This window comes from Micromesistius poutassou (genome assembly GCF_964030765.1).
Source record: "Micromesistius poutassou genome assembly, chromosome: 6".
NCBI classification, from domain to species: Eukaryota; Metazoa; Chordata; class Actinopteri; order Gadiformes; family Gadidae; genus Micromesistius; species Micromesistius poutassou.
The window spans coordinates 12,859,273-12,878,007 of record NC_140276.1 but is presented as its reverse complement, the minus strand read 5'-3'; the positions used below and the strand labels follow the sequence as shown (position 1 = coordinate 12,878,007).

Below are 18,735 nucleotides of genomic sequence, written 5' to 3'. Positions count from 1 at the left end.
TTTTTATGTACTGATACGTTTTTTGGGCTGAATTGACAAATACATTTAAATGACATGTTATTTATATCATTTGTGATAAATATTGCATCGTGTTTAGTAGGACAGAGTGTTAAACATACTGGAATAACTGACAATATAAGTCACCTGAAAAGCTCAATAGAGGGATTTTAATTATTATGAACTATAGCTGGAATCATAATCATGGAAAAAACATTGCTATAAAAAACCTTGATCATCAATAATATGAATATATATATTTTTTCGATGATTATTATTATTAATTCAGGTGTGACACACAATATTACAAACTTCCAGTATGTGACTTGTACAGCCAATTCAGAAGCACATTCTCTGGAGACGGGACGAGCGCACTGGTTCTGTTTGAGTCTAAACGCCATCCGTAGTTGCAGTGTACCCGGAAACAGCTCACAACATTTGGATAAAGCTTTAATCTCAATGCTCGCTCTTTATTTAATCCGCAAACCTATTATTTGACATTGTAGAACGCCGTTAGTTTTGACTTCCGATATGCCGTTTGCTCATATAAATATGGAAAATTATACAAATTACATTTGTATATAGTCTCCAGACATTTCATTGCCACTTGCTAGCTGCCCACATCTCTTCTTTAAACTTCCTCACTCCGAGTCCAACGTCAACATGAAGATCCGCACGTCTGTGTTCGCTTCCTTCATCATGATGGCCCAGGTTCTGGGCATTGCACTCTTCCTCCGGGGCTTCTTCCCGGTGCCGGTGAAATCCTCCGTCTCAGCCAAGAACAAGCTGTCAGACCTGCCCGCCGAGCCCCTGACAGGTGGGTGAGACCATCATACAGTCTGCTCCTCATCTCTGGTCTGAGACCCACAGCCCTGCTCCTCATCTCTGGTCCTAAACCCTAAATGCATTACTGCTCCTAATCGCTGGTCTGAAGCCCCAATGCATTACAGTCTACCTACTCCTGATCTCTGGTCTGAAACCCTAATGTCCTGCTCCTGATCTCTGGTCTGAAACCCTAATGTCCTGCTCCTGATCTCTGGTCTGAGACCCTAATGTCCTGCTCCTGATCTCTGGTCTGAGACCCTAATGTCCTGCTCCTGATCTCTGGTCTGAAACCCTAATGTCCTGCTCCTGATCTCTGGTCTGAGACCCTAATGTCCTGCTCCTGATCTCTGGTCTGAGACCCTAATGTCCTGCTCCTGATCTCTGGTCTGAGACCCTAATGTCCTGCTCCTGATCTCTGGTCTGAGACGCTATGCATTACTGCTCCTCATCTCTGCTCTGAACACCTAATGCATTACTGCTCCTCATCGCTGATTACATATTGCACCTGCTATCCACGACAAATGAAAACGGCCATGAGCGGGTTGGCTGGTAACTTGAAGGTTGCTGGTTCGATCCCTGGCTCCTCCCCGGAATGTTGCGGTGTCCCTGAGCAAGACGCCTCACCCTAACTGCTCCCGACGAGCTGGCTGTCGCCTTGCATGGCTGACTCTGCCGTCGTTGTGCGAATGTGTCTATAAATGGGTGAATGTTAGGCGATATTGTAAAGCAGTTTACAACAGCGTGGCCACATGTTAGTAAAGCGCTGTTTAAATGCAGTCTATCCATCCGTTTGCAGGTGGTCCGCACAACGCATCACAACTCCCGGCCCCGCTGTTCAAGAGGGTGGTCATCATGTTGGTGGACGCACTCCGGGAGGACTTTGTATTTGGGCCCAACGGACGGGGGAACATGCCCTACACACGCCACCTCGTTGAACGGGGGTCCACACACAGCTTTGTGGCGAAGGCGAGACCCCCCACGGTCACCATGCCTCGCATCAAGGTAAGAGGAGGCTGTGGGGTGGTGAGAGCCATCTCGTAAGCTTACGTGTTCTGCTTGTAGACAAGACATTGGAAATTAATTTCCACATTCAGAGCAGACAGATATGGGGTCACAATGACCCTCAAGATATATGCAGATTTGCTGAAAATCTCATGAGGGCAAAGACGCCACAAGCTGTTTTAATATGAATCTCCAAATTGAGGGCAAACCCTTGCATTAAACCATGCTTTAAATTGGCATTGAGTAATTCAGGTGGCGACTACTGCATCTGAATATGCACTTTCAAGAAACTCAGAGTACTCTCCCTGACACTACCTAATATACCTTTCAGGCAAGAATATCAGCAGTTTATTTTCCCCCCTGCTAGACTTTTGACTACGGAATGTGAGAATAACTTTTCAGTACTGAAGAGCAATATCTCTTTTTTTCCCCAAAGACATTTGAAGAAGTGGATTCACTGACACAAACAGAACCAGTGAGAGTAAACCAGAGTTCTGCCAGAGCAGAGTTGTTGAGGCATGCTGTCAGGGGAGAAAGGTTCGCTGGATGGACACAACCTTCCAGAAAACACAAGAGCCCTCGTTTGAAATAGAGACAGCTTAGGGCCACAAAGACTCCGGGAGTCCAGCTGAACCCTGACACTGGACAGTGTTACTGTATGGCTCAGTATCCATGGCAGCATGCAGGAGGATGAGAGTGAGAGGGGCATGCATATGACAGGTTTGCGCAAGCAGTCAAAGATGAATCACACCGTGCGGTGTTGATATTAAAGGGCAGAGCAGAAGCAGACAAACACCTTGCTGTTGAACAAACACATTTTCATTGCATGAATTCCTTGCAGATTTGCAGTAATTTTAACAATGACTATATGAACGACCGGGGACCACACCGTTTGTACAGGGTCGCCACTACACACAGCGGAGTCAGTTTGATCAAATGTCAACCTCTTCAATTGTATTGCTTTATGGATGTCTGAAGTCACAAAAAGTTGCAAAAAAAAATCCAAAAATAATCATTATACACTATTCTACTAGGCTAGCAGTTCTCCAGCCCTGCCCTACCTGGATCAGATCAATATTCAAAGCATTACTCAACACGCTTCAGTGGTAATGGGATGAATCCTAGTGGGAGAGGAGGAGTTGGCGACCCGGCCTCTCCCTCACCCCCAGATAACAGGATCCCTAATGCCTTAAAGAAAGGTATTAATGGCCCCATTAGACGCCCCGTCAACGAGGTCTATTCAAATCATGTCTCACAGGGCTATTTATCGTACATGCTAATGTGTTCACCACAAGCAAAAAAAAAGCTGATGACACACTGGAGATGCTGAATCAGCCGTAAAATGATTCACTTCTACTCGTGTGACAATTAAAAAAGGCTTAAGTTAAATGCACTGAAGGTAAAAGTAAGACAAGAATTGCCTTGTTAATTGCAGAAACAAATTCTCAAACATTGGATGGTTGTCACCTTAATGTTTAATGTTTGTATAAGCGATAACAGACATATGATTAAGCCTAAAAGATTGCTTTCATCAACCTTTATTGCTGTCCTTAAACACTGAAGAGGCGTTATAAAAAGCAGAATTGCATTCTTATGGTTCGTCAGCAGGGGGCGATGTAGATTACAGTCATGTCACCATGAGCGCTATCATTTTATCACTGCATTGCACCCAGTTAACTGGTATGACACAGCTAACTAATCCAAATCTGTTTAGACATCATAGTCATTACATTAAGAATATGTCTGCCTCTCCGGTTCAATTTGTTTACAGTGCACACACACAGTGTGCTGCAGTACTGTACACTGGAACCACTGCGGCCTATATATACATCTGCCCTAGTACATTCATCACAGACTGTGGATTAAGTGTGTGCTATTTTTGAGATGCCACTGTCCTACGGCCTGCCGTTAGATGACATAATTCAAAAGTGTGTCTTCTCCAGTAAATAGAGGAAGACCACAAAGGGAGGTCCCTCGCTGCCCAACATCTGCCAAGCAGTCGGACTTAAGTGGAAAGTTCCTAAGAAAAGAGTTGGCTTCATCAATGTCTCCTTAAGCATAGTTACAAACACTTAATTACCATATTATGGGGATATACTTGGCAGTGTGCATCCCAAAATAAAAACAAACCCTGTGTTCATATTTTTCTGGAGAAATGTTGTTTTGCAGCCCTTTATTAGTGCCACAACTGCCGCATGAATATGATGCGCAGTTCCCTTCGATTTCTCTCCAGAGCCAAACAGGCTTCCTGTTTTAGTTTGGTCTTTTATAATAAAGACCATGACAATCATATAATAATCCAAAACTGTTATTCCAGATCAACCAGTTACATTACTACCAGGTGTATGTGTGGTATATTCTGGGCTATCTTACAAAGGAGTCCAGTCTAAAGTTGTCAAACTATGTTTAGAAGGAATGGAAGACTAGGCAATCTAATGAGAAAGAGCATTTACAAGACAATTCAGAAAACCAAAGTCTCTTGATGTATACGTATCCCAACCCTGTGGCTTGGCTAGTATGTTGATGGTCGCCTGATTTACATGCGTGTCCCGGTGCGGTTAGTGGACCGAGGGGAGCACAGCTTCTATCAGAGCTGCCGACTTGTTTTTCCTCTTTTGAACATTTCGTCCCGTCGTTGATTTATTTATTAATTCATTTTAATGACATGTTTGTCTGTGTACAGTCAGTGAGATTTCAGTATGCTAATTTGTCATTAATATGGGTCAACTGTTTCACTGTAAACAAATGTTGTTTTCTGATTGGGACAGGCTTTGGTTTTCTTCTCCTGGTCTGGTCTAATAGACCAGGAGACCGGTCCACTACCATGCACCTATCTCTGTTAATCTGAACCGTCTGCAGGAGAAATCACTTAGTAACTTAATTTTAACAAACATTGTGGGAAGTGCATTTAATGAAATTGTAACTCCATGAATAAGGTCTTGTAAAGGTTAAGAGAAGTTGCCACACTGGGTTAATCTGATCAGCCTACTTTAAAGGACAACTCGGTCAATATGTGTGTGTGTTTGTTAGCAAACACTAAAACTGGAAGGCAATTAAATTAGTGCTAATTTAATCGCTTAGGCTGGCTGCTCCTGGGAATTCCCGGTGTAAACGTGGAAAATGAAGGAATCTTTAAGTACGGCGTAGTTTGTTAGCCACGCAGACAGGAACAATCTGCAACAATCTGAACGACGCCAACCGAAGCATCTGCCAGCATATGCTAATCACAGCCATAAAGCAGCCCTCGTTCCGATAGGCAGAGCACCTTAACACCTGAGGGGGGGGCAGGAAGCCGGCTGGCGTCTTCTCCGTGTGGTTCTCTGGGATGATCCGGACACCTCCTGTTGCCTCTCCCCCCCCCCCCCCCACCCCCTTGTTGTGTGGACGAGGCTGAGCGGGGGCGCAGCACAACAAGCCGTCCACGACGCCCAAATTGGCCAATTGTTTCCCCTGTCAGTCCAGCCGGTGGCGTTTGCATGGTGGCGAGGGGGAGGGTGGTGGCAGGAGATGTCGTTGTTGTGTAGCGCCTTGTTTTATTTAGCGTGTGTCGTGACGCAAGCCCAAGAAATGGGTACATCTTGTTGGCAGCAAACGTGTGCCAGTAATCCTTGTCATGTTTGACGCGATGGCTGGGTTTGCTGGGACATGCTAGATGCTTTTAGTGATTACTTACATCTTGTTTGCAGCAACCGGTGCCAGTCGCTACTTGTCATGCTCGGTACGTGTGCTGGGTTCGCTAGTACGCGCGGGATGCTTTTTAGTGATTGCATTAACCCAAAGGCACTTTTCAACACAGTGCTTAGTCAGCTCAATAGGCTTAAAAAAAAAAACGTTAAATCGGAGGCCCCTGTGGTCCGGAGAAGCAACTGACATCGGGGTGTCCCTCCTCCCCTCCTCCTCCTCCTCCTCCTCCCCCTCCTCCAGGCTCTCACCACGGGCAGCATCCCGGGCTTCATCGACGTGGTCATGAACCTCAACTCGCCGGCGCTGCTGGAGGACAACCTCCTCTGGCAGGCCAAGGCGGCGGGCAAGAGGATGATCTTCTACGGGGACGACACCTGGCTGCGCCTCTTCCCCAAGCTGTTCATGGAGCGCGACGGCACCACCTCCTTCTTCGTGTCCGACTACACCGAGGTAAGGGGGTCGACAGTGGCTCAGGAGGTAGGGCGGTGTCGGCTGGTAACCGGAAGGGTTGCTGGTTTCGGATCCCCGGCGCGTCCTAGCCGAGTGTCGAGGTGCCCCTCGAACAACACACCTCGGCCCCGACTGCTCCTGACGAGCCGGCTGTCGTCCCTGCATGGTCGACTCCACCGTCGCTGTGTGAGCGTGTGAATGAATGGTTGTAATGGCTGCTTTGGATAAAAGCGGCAGCAAAATCCCCTGAATGTAAAGTGTAAAATGTAGGGTCAGCCTGGCTCGTTCGGTCGGCACGGCTCGGCCCGTCGTAGTGAGTGAATGTGTCACAGGAACGGAGGTCTTTGATATCGTATTGCTTTCAAAACCTGATTGCTCTCGCTTCTGTCCGACTGAATTCCGCCACTCGAGAGAGAGAGAGGACTGGGTGTCACCGTCCACTGACTGTTGCGTCATGTTTTCATGTGCCAAGTGAATCACACGATATACAAAAGAAGCGCACGACACATTTCTGCAGACTGAAGACTTTGCAATGATGTCCCCATCGCAGACGTCCTCGTCGTGGTGCGTGTTGTCGTGGTGCGTGTTCCTCAGGTGATCGGTCAGAGCCTTCCTCCCCTGCATTTGAACCGACGACATCATCCACCTGGGTGACTCAGGCTGTCTGGCTCTGGGCTGACGTGCACGAGCCTGAGTCACCCAACACCTCCGCATTAGTGTCAACTACTTCTAACCTCTCCCCCCCCCCCCCCCCCCCTCCACCTCCCCGGGCGTCCGTCCGTCCAGGTGGACAACAACGTGACGCGCCACCTGGACAGCACCCTGAAGCGGGACGACTGGGACGTCCTGATCCTGCACTACCTGGGCCTGGACCACATCGGGCACGTGAGTGGGCCCCGCAGCGCCCTGGTCCGGCCCAAGCTGCTGGAGATGGACGACGTGTTGAAGAAGATCCACGGCGCGCTCGTCTCTAAGGTGAATCCCCCCCCCCCCCCCCCCACTCCCCCTCCACAGAAACACACCTGAATGAATAACAAGAGGTCTTAGCAAGGGTCGTGGTGGGAGGTTGGGAAATATCGGAGGACCTGTGGTTGCTTCTCTGGTTTATGTATTCAAGTCCAAACAACACCGCCTGTGTTATTTATTCCGTTCTGTCCCTTTGAAACTAATCATTTTTTACTCGGTACTACTGGTGTGTGTGTGTGTGTGTGTGTGTGTGTGTGTGTGTGTGTGTGTGTGTGTGTGTGTGTGTGTGTGTGTGTGTGTGTGTGTGTGTGTGTGTGTGTGTGTGTGTGTATGGGGGTGGGTGTGTGTGAGAGAACACGTGTAAGCGTGTGCATAGGTGTCTTGGTGTGCGGGGAAGATGTTTTTTTTATGTGCAATCGGCTACAACATGTGGTGAGAGCAGATGCCGTCTAGCTGTCTTTCAGCCCGCATCTGGTCATGCAAACGTGAGTCCACACATCTCACCGTCTCAGTCCTCACCTCCGCTGGGGCCTGTGAACCAGAGCGGGGAGATGGAGGGTGAGAGAAACAAGGCAAAAGTTTCCTTTCAGCGAGCCACGGCGAAAGGCATCCATGCAAACCGTTTTTGTCATTGCGAAACACAAAACGATTACAATAAAGTTGAGCTGCGATGGAAAACGACATTTGCGAAAAGTTCTCAGGGATAGTGAGCAGTCCCATCAGATGCTTCGTGTCTGTGTAAGCCGGTGGTGGTGGTGGTGACGGTGGGGGGAGGGGGGGTGTTGTTCGGCGACGGCAAAGGGAATAGCTCGGTTATGCGTCCAGACCAAATGCATGGCGCCGCGCCGGCTGTTCCGCCGGTGATCCGTTTGACGGAGCTCCTGCCGTCTACAGCAACATGTGCGGACGGCGAGCGGTACTTTAGTGTGGCGCCAGGCTGACCTAAATATGGATAAACCCCCCGGCAGGGGCTTCAGACAGCGCTCCGGGAAGAGGCGCGGAGGTAAAACTGGCGTGTTGCTCGGGCTTTTAATTTTAATTTTTTTTTTTTTTAACCCTGATGAGGGATGAGCTCTCAGGTCGGCGCTGGCGTCTCTTCCCCCCCTGGCCAGGCCTCGGCTCGCAGCCCGCTCCCTTTTGTAGTGTCCGTCTAAACGAGGCGTCTGGTTTCTCAGCCTCATCCCCGAGTTACAAAAGAGCTGCCGGATCCGTCCACGCACGGCGGCGAGGTGTAGACATTCAGAGGCTGGCTTTTAGAGGGGTGGGTGTGTGTGTGTGTGTGTGTCGGTGTGTCTGTGTGTGTGGACGTGTATGGCTTGTACCTGCAGTGCAGGCTATCGCACTCTGCCCCATTAAAAATCCTCAAAAGGTGGAAGAGGATGCTTCACTCAGTAGGCTCCGAACGTCTCGTCTGGTGCAACACAGTGCGTCAGCTGTATTAAAGTCCGGATGCGGCCGGGGAGCCGGGGCCCATCTGCACAACACCTGTACCGTCGGTCACGATGAGCTGGGTCTGCAAAAAGAAACACTTGTTTCTGCACATGCCTTTTTTTTTTTTTTGTTTCTGTCATTGTGGAACAACACTATTCCGGGGGGAACTGAGCTGTGCAGCATTAGTGCACGGAAACATGGATGGATTAGAGACAAGGCTGTCCGTAGGGGGGGGGATGCGCAGGCCTGCAGCGCTAGGGTAATACATTCCGATCTGAATCACCCGTTGTTATGTATTGTGTGGATGGGATCGGTTTAAAAAAAGCTTCCCTGTGAAGCAAAGGAAAGCATCTCCCCTGAGCCGGCTCCTCGTGGCTTTTATCTCGGAGAGCAGGAGTCAACTTCTGCACTATTCATAGATAGGAGGCCGGATGTTGTTGCGGCGTTGGCGTCTGAGGACGCCCGCAGCAAGGGCCCCCCCGTGCCGTCCCAGAGGTCAGCGACTGGATCTAGGACAGAGCTCCTCCGCGCGGCGTCCTCCTATCTCTCTCTCATCGTCTCTCGACTTTGGTTCGTGAATGTCTTCAAAATCAATCCTCGCTGCCCTCCACATGTATGTGTGCATGTATCACAGGGAGGCTACAGCATCTCTGATCCGTTCTGGTGGAGTTGACCCACCAACAACACCACCACCACCACCCCACCTCCTCCTCCTCCTCCTCCACCACCACCACCACCCTCCACCACCACCACCACCACCACCAACCCCTACACCAACCCCCCTCCACCACCACCACCCCCCTCCACCATCACCACCACCACCACCCTCCACCATCACCACCCCCACCACTACCACTGCCCTACACCAACCCCCCCTCCACCCACCATCACTACCACCATCACCACACCCCCCCACCGCCATCAACATCACCTCTAACACCACCACCCCCAAAACCACCGCCACCACCCTACACCACTACCACCTCCACCACTACCCTCCACCAGCACCAACCCCCCCCCCCCCCCCCCCCCCCCCCCAATTCCTCCCCCACCTCATCCGCCACCTCCTTCCACCACCTGCACAGCTCCCATAGCCTCCAGGACGTCCCTGTCACCCTCTCCCCACCTCCGCCAAGTGCGTTCTCATCAGGAAGTTGAAAGGGAATGAGGGAGCGAGGAACTCGGGCGAGATCAAAGCCCGTCACACATCCTCCCCGCGATGAACGCGTGCTCCTCTGTTTGTCACGTCACCCACTCGGCTCAGCCCCGGGGGCGGCAAGGCAGTGAGCCGGCGAGAGTTTAACTCTGCCTCCCGCTCCGCAGAGCCGTCCCTTAAATCAAACCCCCGCCGTCGAAAAAACACTGACGTCGAGATAGCAAAAAAAAACAAACAGCAAACGGGTAATTGCAATGCTGGCTTCTGATTGGATGACATCTCGAGCGTTGTCTTGACTCCACTCGAGATCTTTCCTGAAGAGGTGATTTTGTAACACCTGGTATTTCTTTCAGCCCAATCACAGTTGCATCTCCAACAGGTGGTACCGTCTTGTCGATCTTAATTTAGTTTTTGGTTATAAAAAGCAGCACCTCTCCCACACAGCCTAATTGAGGATGCTGGATGTGTGGAGTGTTTCAGGGTCTTTCCGGTCCGTGGTGGGGGTGGGGGGGGGGTTGGTGCTGGCGGAAGGTGAGCCGATGCGCCAGTTGGTTGTTAGCCAGTGCGGTGCATGCCGGGGCGAGCGCTGCATTAATCATGTGTGAGCGGTGCGGCTGGAGCTCCATTAACCCTTCCCCGTCCCCGTCCCCCCCATCCAGGAGGCGGAGGGCGCCCTGCCCTACCTGCTGGTGCTGTGCGGCGACCACGGCATGTCGGAGACGGGCAGCCACGGCGGCTCGTCGGATCCCGAGGTCAACACCCCGCTGGTGCTGGTCAGCCCCGCCTTCAGGAGGAAAGGTAAGCCGTCTCCGGTACTCCTGTTGCTCCCGTGAGCGTGCGTGCGTCTCTCTCTCTCTCTCGCTCTCGCTCTCTCGCTCTCTCTCTCTCTCTCTGTGTGTGCTCGGCTCCTCGCAAGCTTCCTAACCTTCACCTCAGCCTGTGCTGTGGACAAACCGACTGTCGTTTCTTTGAGTGGCAAGGATCTGGAGACGGCGCTGTTATCAGCGCCACGGGGACAGCACATGAGCCTCATCGTCATGTTCAAAAGCGCTTATCCGGGGTTAGGGGGGGGCAGCAGCTCTAGCAGGGGGGCCTCAGACTTCCCTTCTCCGCATCTTTCTGTCAGCAAATGATGTCAGCTACAAAAAGAAAACACGAGAAAATGTGCTCAGTGGCGCATGGACCGCAGCCAACACATGAAGAAACCGGACGTGGGCGGGGCTGGGGAAGGTCAGCAACCATCGTCATGAAATATGTTGGCATATGGTTCAGGTACATTTTGTGGGGGTATATTTGGGAAATCATGCACATTTTTTTCGGATGTATACCGACCACTGCCGCACCCTCTTTTGACTGATTGGCATGAAAAGTTAACCTCTTGCTACTTGGCCCATCACCAACCTACCCACCGAAATAGGTGTTACGACCGGCCTAGGGGAACCGAACATAACAAAAGATGCTCCCCTCTTTCCCCCACTCCCAAAGATGACCAGGCACACAGAGCTGCAGTCCAACATAAGTTAATTTATTCAATCTTTAAAGATAAATGGTAGCATTGAGCTTCAGGGTGAGCATGGCCCAAAACAACAAACAGAACAATCTGACCCAAACTAGCTTACCTAACCAAAGAAAACAAAGATTACAGGTTTCTAACCTGACTCCCTATAAAATAAACAGGTGAAAAGGAGACAAACCAAGAGAGCTACTCACCCCTACAACTAACTGGACTGCTAAAGTTCAACACAATACAATACCATACAATGAAATACAACAAAGCCTGGTGCAGTTGGGAGTAGGGTCAAGAGAAGAGAGTGAATGTCTCAAGCGGCGGCCATTTATAGCAGCTCCACCAGTCCATTCACCAATCGGCAGCCAGCACCTGGGGAAACACCGATGGTGGTAGCACCACCCTCAGGCAGGGAGGAACAGCACCTGGAGAGAGAGAGAGCCTAAGGGTGGTAGCACCACCACCCTCATCAGGCAGGGAAGAACAACAGCACAGAAAAATCCACACATCAACACTGAAAAATGCTAAATGATGACCCTGGGTCATAACATAGGTGCAAAAACGTTTTGAGAGATCCAACACACAGACACACAGACGGACGAACACACAAGACACACACACCGACGCACACACAAGACACACAGACGGATAAACACATACACAGGGGACGAAGACATAACTCCTTGGCAGAAAGGTCGACGATTTGTCCAGAAACAGGATAATTGCGATCCCCTGTGTTTACTCCCGCTCCACCCACACACAGACACACAGACACACAGACACAGATGAGTGTGTGTACCAAACTCTCAGTGATGTGGGGAGCAAGGTGTTTTCAGAGGGTTTATCGTCGCGGACTTAACGAGGGACCCGGTCACGTTGGACCGCCGGAGACTCGCCTAATGTCTGACCTCGGCCCCCTGCGCTGGTCCTCGTGTGGCTGACACCACACGCACACACGCAGGCACGCACACACAGTTTACACACAGGCACAGAGGCACGCGCACGCACGCACGCACACACACACACACCCCCCTCATTAACCGTAGGGGTGCGCGTGTGTGTCTGTTTGACGAATTATTATTTGACGAGTTATTTAGAAAATAGTCCTGTAAATATTTTTTCGGAGATAGTTTTTTGTGTTTTTACACACACACACACACACAGACACCTCATTAACCGTAGTGGGGTGTGAGTGTGTGTGTGTGTGTGTTAGCACTACAGTAAGCATGGTACAGATAAGTACAGTCAGACACTTAAAGTCACACATTTGGTACACTATTTCACGGTATTTTACGCGTATGCAACCCATCAGGTATAGGTTTACCCATCAGGTGCCTTAAATGGAGAGGAAAAAAACCCCTGCATCCACCGAGTGAGGAGAAACTGCACCTTGCGCTCGTCGCTACTTTTGGGCTATATAGGTCAACGTCATCGCATGCAGACGCGCACTCGTCTCCACTGGAGGGGTGGCGGGCGAGATGTGTGAGAGTGCATTAACATATCGTCGTCAGTGTGATGAATGCGGTTAGGACCACGTGTAAATGTGATAATTACTTCTTTCTCGGCTATCATTCCACGGCGGAGAAACAGTGTATTTCCGTCGCGCTCGCGTAGACTCATGAATCACGCCGCAACAGAAAGCCGGGGTGGAGCGAAACACCCGCCGCTCCCCCGAATGACTTTAAAGACTGAGACTGACGCGACTGCCAGAGAGGCTGTCGCTCCCGACAAAACTACAGGTCCCACCTTGAACATAATTAATTTCGGCTCCCGAGTTGTGAATGAAAGAAACTTAGTAGCCCAAATGCACACGTAACTCCTAGTAATTGAACACGGCAAACATTGGAATTACTGTATCAAAGGATTGTCCTGTCATGGGGTGTACGGTAGTTTTGGCTGGCAACATAAGGCAGAAGATGAAAGAACAAGACACGTCTCATCAGCCGGGGGTGTCCTTTTATTTCATGGTTTAGATGGTTTAGCAGTAGGGAAGTCGTGCGTGTATAGAAGTGCACACACGTTGCTTTTAGTGGCAGAAGGTCTCCTCCACAAAGGCACACACACAGGGCCTGCATACAGTTTTATTCCTGAGTCTAGAAAAAACGCTGGTGCATTGCCTGGGCCCTGTTCTCTACAGAGGAACTCTTTATCTTGCCTCTACGATGCGACCTTGGCGGCAGGCGAATGAACGAGCGACAACCTTGCCTTTTTACGAGGAAAAAAAATAATATGTAGCGAAACAATCAAATACCTCGTCTCCCGAGTGATGTTTGTATTTCATAAATTGGGTTTGAAATATTATGATGGAAATAGATAGCGACGCGTGGAAGCAGGTCACCGCTTGAATGGTTTCCCTCGAAAAAACCTGAGACAAACATTGTAAGGTTAATACAAAACGTTGCCTTACACAAGCGGGGTCAGGAGAAGGGACCAGGAACCGAAATACACCCAGAACCACTTTGAGGAGCAGCGTTTACAGACACTTTCATGCCCCCTCGATAGTTCACAGTTTCAGCAGAAAGCAGAACTCTGACTTTTTTTCCTGTGATCAGAAGTTAAGAGCCTGTGACGTCCTTCTCCACTGTTAGAGTAATGAGCTGAGCTGCTCTTGGACCACAGAAAACAGGCATTATGGAACGAAGATCACAAGTAGTATACTTTCTTTATCGGAGTCCGGGAAGGGGAGAGGTTCGTCAGGTTTTCCTAAAGGGATACTTCCATTGATTCTTAGACCTATTTCCATGCCTTAGATGTAACATTTTATTGCTGTGGCCAGCAGAGCGCTATTGATTAAAATCTGGACTTCGATTGAGTCTTTGTCAGGAAACTACAGCAAGAGGAGCTTGTTTTGCCGCCTGGCTTGCTGCCAGAGCCCGGGCCCCATAGGCCTCTTGCTTCAGCGCCGACTGAGCAGAGCAGGCGTCCCTGCAGCCAAACGCGCAACTTCTATGGGAAATACGAACAGGAATCCATGAAACCATCGGGTTCACTCCCTCCAACAGGCTTTAAACATAGTTCTGTTATTGTTCTGGTACTAGCCACGGTAATGGTTCTGGAGGCTTACAGCAGGGCATTAAGTGCCTTCATTTCCTCCTTTTAAAAGCTTGATCCAGTCAGTTAGCCTTAAAGGCTAGCCTAGCACAATGATTTATTAGCTTGAATGCAACAAATACTGGGGTGCTGTGGCAGAGCGGCCTCAGGCGTGTTCTGATGCAATTCCACTTTATTTGAAGCATTTGGCCTCACTTTAATTTTTTTCAATCAAACTAAGAGCAAACTCTGAAACAATAAACGGATTTGCCAATTAAATTTCTATTGAAGCTTGACGCAAGCCAAAAGTGCAGATCAATAAAAACATATTGACCAAGCTCCACATGCTTGCTTGATTCAAAAGTGTAAGGCCTGTAATTCATGTCATGGATGTTGAAACTATCCTAAACTTTATCAACTAATAAAAAAGTTGATAAAACGAATATAGTATTTTATGGTTAAGTGTTATTACAGGATGTCATTATCGAGTCGTTTCATCCTTGTGACTTTGATTGAATTAACCTCGTCAAATGTGCACTATTCGTTATTTTAAATGAGCTGAATTAGCAGTAGAAATATTATTAGTTATACCACAGTTAGTTGGAGTGGAGTTGAGTTGAACTGAACCCAAACTTTTCCTGTACCAAAACAACCGTAGCATCTTCATCGCTTTGTGTTTGTGTGTTTGCAGTGGGCTAGTTCTTTATCGTTGTGTTTCTGTGTCTGAGCATTTTTAAGCGGGGCCGATCTTTAAGTGTGTGTGTGTGTGTGTGTGTGTGTGTGTTCGTGTGTTCCAGTGGGGATGGAGACGCCGGGCGTGGTGGAGCAGGTGGACCTGCCCCCCACCCTGGCCCTGGGCCTGGGCCTGCCCATCTCGCTGAACAGCGTTGGCCGCCTGATCCCGGCCGTGGTGGAGGAGGCGCCGCTCCGCGACCGCCTGCGCTTCCTGCACCTCAACGGCCACCAGCTCAGCTGCCTGCTGCGGGCCAGCGTGGCGGAGCACCAGCGGGGTGAGGGGGGCCCTGTCCTCACTGTGGGGGGGGTCTGCTGAGCCTGAGGGGCTCCGACAGTACAGTCAATACAGACCATTACAGATCAATACAGACCATTACAGATCAATACAGATCATTACAGATCAATACAGTCAATACAGATCAGTACAGATCAGTACAGATCACCACGGTCAATACAGTCAATACAGATCATTACAGATCAGTACAATCAATATGATCAATACAGATCAAACAGATCACTACAGGTCAATACAGGTCAATACAGTCAATACAGATCACTACAGATCACTACAGATCACTACAGGTCACTACAGATCACCACGGTCAATACAGTCAATACAGATCAGTACAATCAATACAGATCAAACAGATCACTACAGGTCACTACAGGTCAATACAGTCAATACAGATCAGTACAGATCAATACAAATCAATACAGATCAAACAGTCAACACAGATCAACTCAGATCACAGGTTTTCATGCACTCTGTTCAGGTAGAGTTCAAGCAAAACTGTGAAAACGAAGGAAATGACCCGGTGATTAAGAGGTGCATGCTAGTGGTCAGCCTCCTAATGGAGACATCCGCCCAGAACGCTTTGTCCGTGTCATGCTGCCACTATGACGGTGACATCATTTGTTGTTTTCCACACAGTCTCTGTTTTTCCTATTGAATCAGGCTGAGCAGTGGCGTGATAGAAGGACCACTTTCTGTTGAAAGCTTTTCCTCTGCTGCTGCTTATCAAACCACCCCGATATGAGACACCACTCTGTTGGCGGGTGAAGACTACATTCCCCTTCCCGTTTGAAAAAGCTTTTGGAGGCAAAGTCCCAGTCAGGGATGTGTTTCCTGTTCCTTTGTCTCTGTTTGGTGACATCATACCGTCTGTGATGATAGGTAATACTGTAACCTTGGATCATACTTGGCTTTCCACAAAGGTTGCTTGGGCTGTTTATTTAATCCAATGCGATCGTTTTGCATAAAAGGGAAGAACACACACACACACACACACACACACACACACACACACACACACACACACACACACACACACACACACACACACACAGAGCTGAGCTCCTCAGTAATCTGCCTAATAAATCGATAAATGTAATTGCGTTTTTTATTGAAGAAGATAACAATGCAAATTACAAAATCATTTGTGTGAACATTATGTAATACAGCAACAACAAAAAAAAACGGATAAGAAGGAAAAACACTTTCTTTTAAAGTGCATTCTGCGTGTTCTTGCCCTATTTTGGTCTGTAGTTTCCATAGCGATGGGAGTAATTCATTTTCTTTTCTTGTCTTCCTCCGGCAGACCTACATTTGCTTTGTTGATTATCTGTCCACTGAGGTAATGACGGCCTGGTGACGAGGGGAGGGGGGGTGGGGGCTGGTGAGATCATGGTGCTTTGGTTTGGACGGAGACAGAGCACTCGTCCAGGACACCTGTGGTGTTAAAGGAGAACTCTGGCGATTTTTAAAGTTTTCCTAAGGGTCACCCCGTGTTGAGGGAAGTAAATAACCAGACGAAAATTGATTAGACCTAGCCAGAGATCTGCACTGGCCGCCGGCGCTACGGAATAGCTATAAAGCTAACCTATGGGGGCAAGCTCTTTATCCGCTTTTGGGGCCTCTGAACACATTCATAAAACCATTCCAAGACCTACGTAACACGAGTTGGTTCCTTACGAGACACCACCGTGCTCGTTTAACTCAAATAGTGTGGCGAAACAGTATAAACTTTGTTTTGTATGGAGTCACTCACCTCAGATTACCTCGTTGACATATCCAGAAAGCCCTTACTAGCCGATAGCAGAACGGATGCGCTCCCAGCCTCTAGCCACAGTGGCTGTGCATCCCTGCGCATCCTCAACATGGGGTGACCCTCAGGAAAACGATAATGGGGTTAAAACTCGCCAGAGTTCTCCTTTAACCTCAAACTCAGAAGTCAGTCATTCACCTCAGCTGAAGTAGGTCTGGAAGAGAAGCCTAGTTCCAACTCTCACTCCACAAACCTGCTGCAATGTTTTTTCTATGTGAAAAAAAAAACCTAGACTTGAAGCCAAGGATGAGTGACAAGTTATCTTTCCCCTCTCTTGCGCACTCCCTAGCTCTCTCCCCAGCTCTCTGTCACTCTCTCTCTCACTCCCCAGATAGTTCGCTGATATATGAAAGACCTGTTTATTTTCTTCCATCCCGGGCTGCTACTCTAAGCTAAGATTTATGCAACCGCTTTTAGTCTGTGCCTTCCCACAGTTGGCACCATGCTCAGAGATCAGTCTGTGCCTTCATATAGACAACAGACTCAGACCCGTCTCTGCCTTCCTACAGACAACAGACTCAGAGATCAGTCTGTCTCCTTCATACAGAGGACAGACTCCGATCAGTCTCTGCCTTCCTACAGACAACAGACTCAGATTAGTCTGTGCCTTCATACAGAGGACAGACTCGGAGGACAGTCTGTGCCTTCATACATACAACAGACTCAGATTAGTCGGGTATCTTCACACAGAGAAGTTATAACAGACTCAGTCAGATCAGTCTGCCTTCATACAGAGAACAGACTCAGTTTAGTCTGTGCCTTCATACAGAGAACAGACTCAGATCAGTCTATATCTTCATACAGAGAACAGACTCAGATCAGTCTATATCTTCATACAGAGAACAGACTCAGATCAGTCTATATCTTCATACAGACAACAGACTCAGATCAGTCTATATCTTCATACAGAGAACAGACTCAGATCAGTCTATATCTTCATACAGACAACAGACTCAGATCAGTCTATATCTTCACACAGAGAACAGACTCAGATTGGTCCGTTCCTTCGTACAGAGAACAGACTCAGATTGGTCCGTGCCTTCGTACAGAGAACAGATACAGAGAGATCAGACTCAGATTGGTCCGTGCCTTCGTACAGAGAACAGACTCAGATTGGTCCGTGCCTTCGTACAGAGAACAGACTCAGATTGGTCCGTGCCTTCGTACAGAGAACAGACTCAGATTGGTCCGTGCCTTCGTACAGAGAACAGACTCAGATCGGTCCGTGCCTTCGCACAGAGAACAGATACAGAGAGATCAGACTCAGATTGGTCCGTGCCTTCCTACAGTGGCAACAGGCTCTGAGCAAATGTTACGGCGTGATTCATGCCTCCTGCTTCAGGGTGCTCATAGCTCCACTTCCTCCCCCCTCCAATAAACTCCCAGTCACTATTTGTCACCGCGCGTGGAGGGGTAGGCGGCGGCGGCGGCGACGACGAGGTGTTTCTGCCTGTGATGTGGGTTTAAGGAGCAGGAGGTGTGTGTGTGTGTGTGTGTGTGTGTGTGTGTGTGTGTGTGTGTGTGTGTGTGTGTGTGTGTGTGTGTGTGTGTGTGTGTGTGTGTGTGTGTGTGTGTGTGTGTGTGCGCACAAATCAAATCAAAGCTATAGCATGGGTACTGCTCCACCATTGGGAAAGCAGCTCAGGAACTGTAGTAAAGCTTGCGGCTATTTCAGTTATTAATAGCTATTGTGCGCACACGCTTGTGCGTGTGTGATTTTGAGTGTGTGTTCCTGAGAATTTGGGTGAATAATATACTGTACGCTTGATTTTACATTCTAAATGATAATGAATGATTCAGTGTCAACCAAACTCCACAAACTCCACTTCCAAAGATAAACAGGAGAC

General features: G+C 49.0%; 1 protein-coding gene across 1 annotated transcript in view; it reads left to right on the top strand.

The window, feature by feature from the left end:
- Positions 1-428: 428 nt before the first annotated feature.
- Positions 429-18,735, top strand: part of pigg (phosphatidylinositol glycan anchor biosynthesis class G (EMM blood group)) — a 50,594-nt gene continuing 32,287 nt past the window's right edge. The window contains exons 1-6 of the mRNA XM_084469728.1: positions 429-814; positions 1,619-1,824; positions 5,749-5,958; positions 6,745-6,933; positions 10,171-10,309; positions 14,846-15,058. Of these exons, the coding sequence (XP_084325854.1) occupies positions 661-814; positions 1,619-1,824; positions 5,749-5,958; positions 6,745-6,933; positions 10,171-10,309; positions 14,846-15,058 (1,111 nt within the window). The 5' untranslated portion in view covers positions 429-660. The remainder of the gene's footprint in view (positions 815-1,618; positions 1,825-5,748; positions 5,959-6,744; positions 6,934-10,170; positions 10,310-14,845; positions 15,059-18,735) is intronic.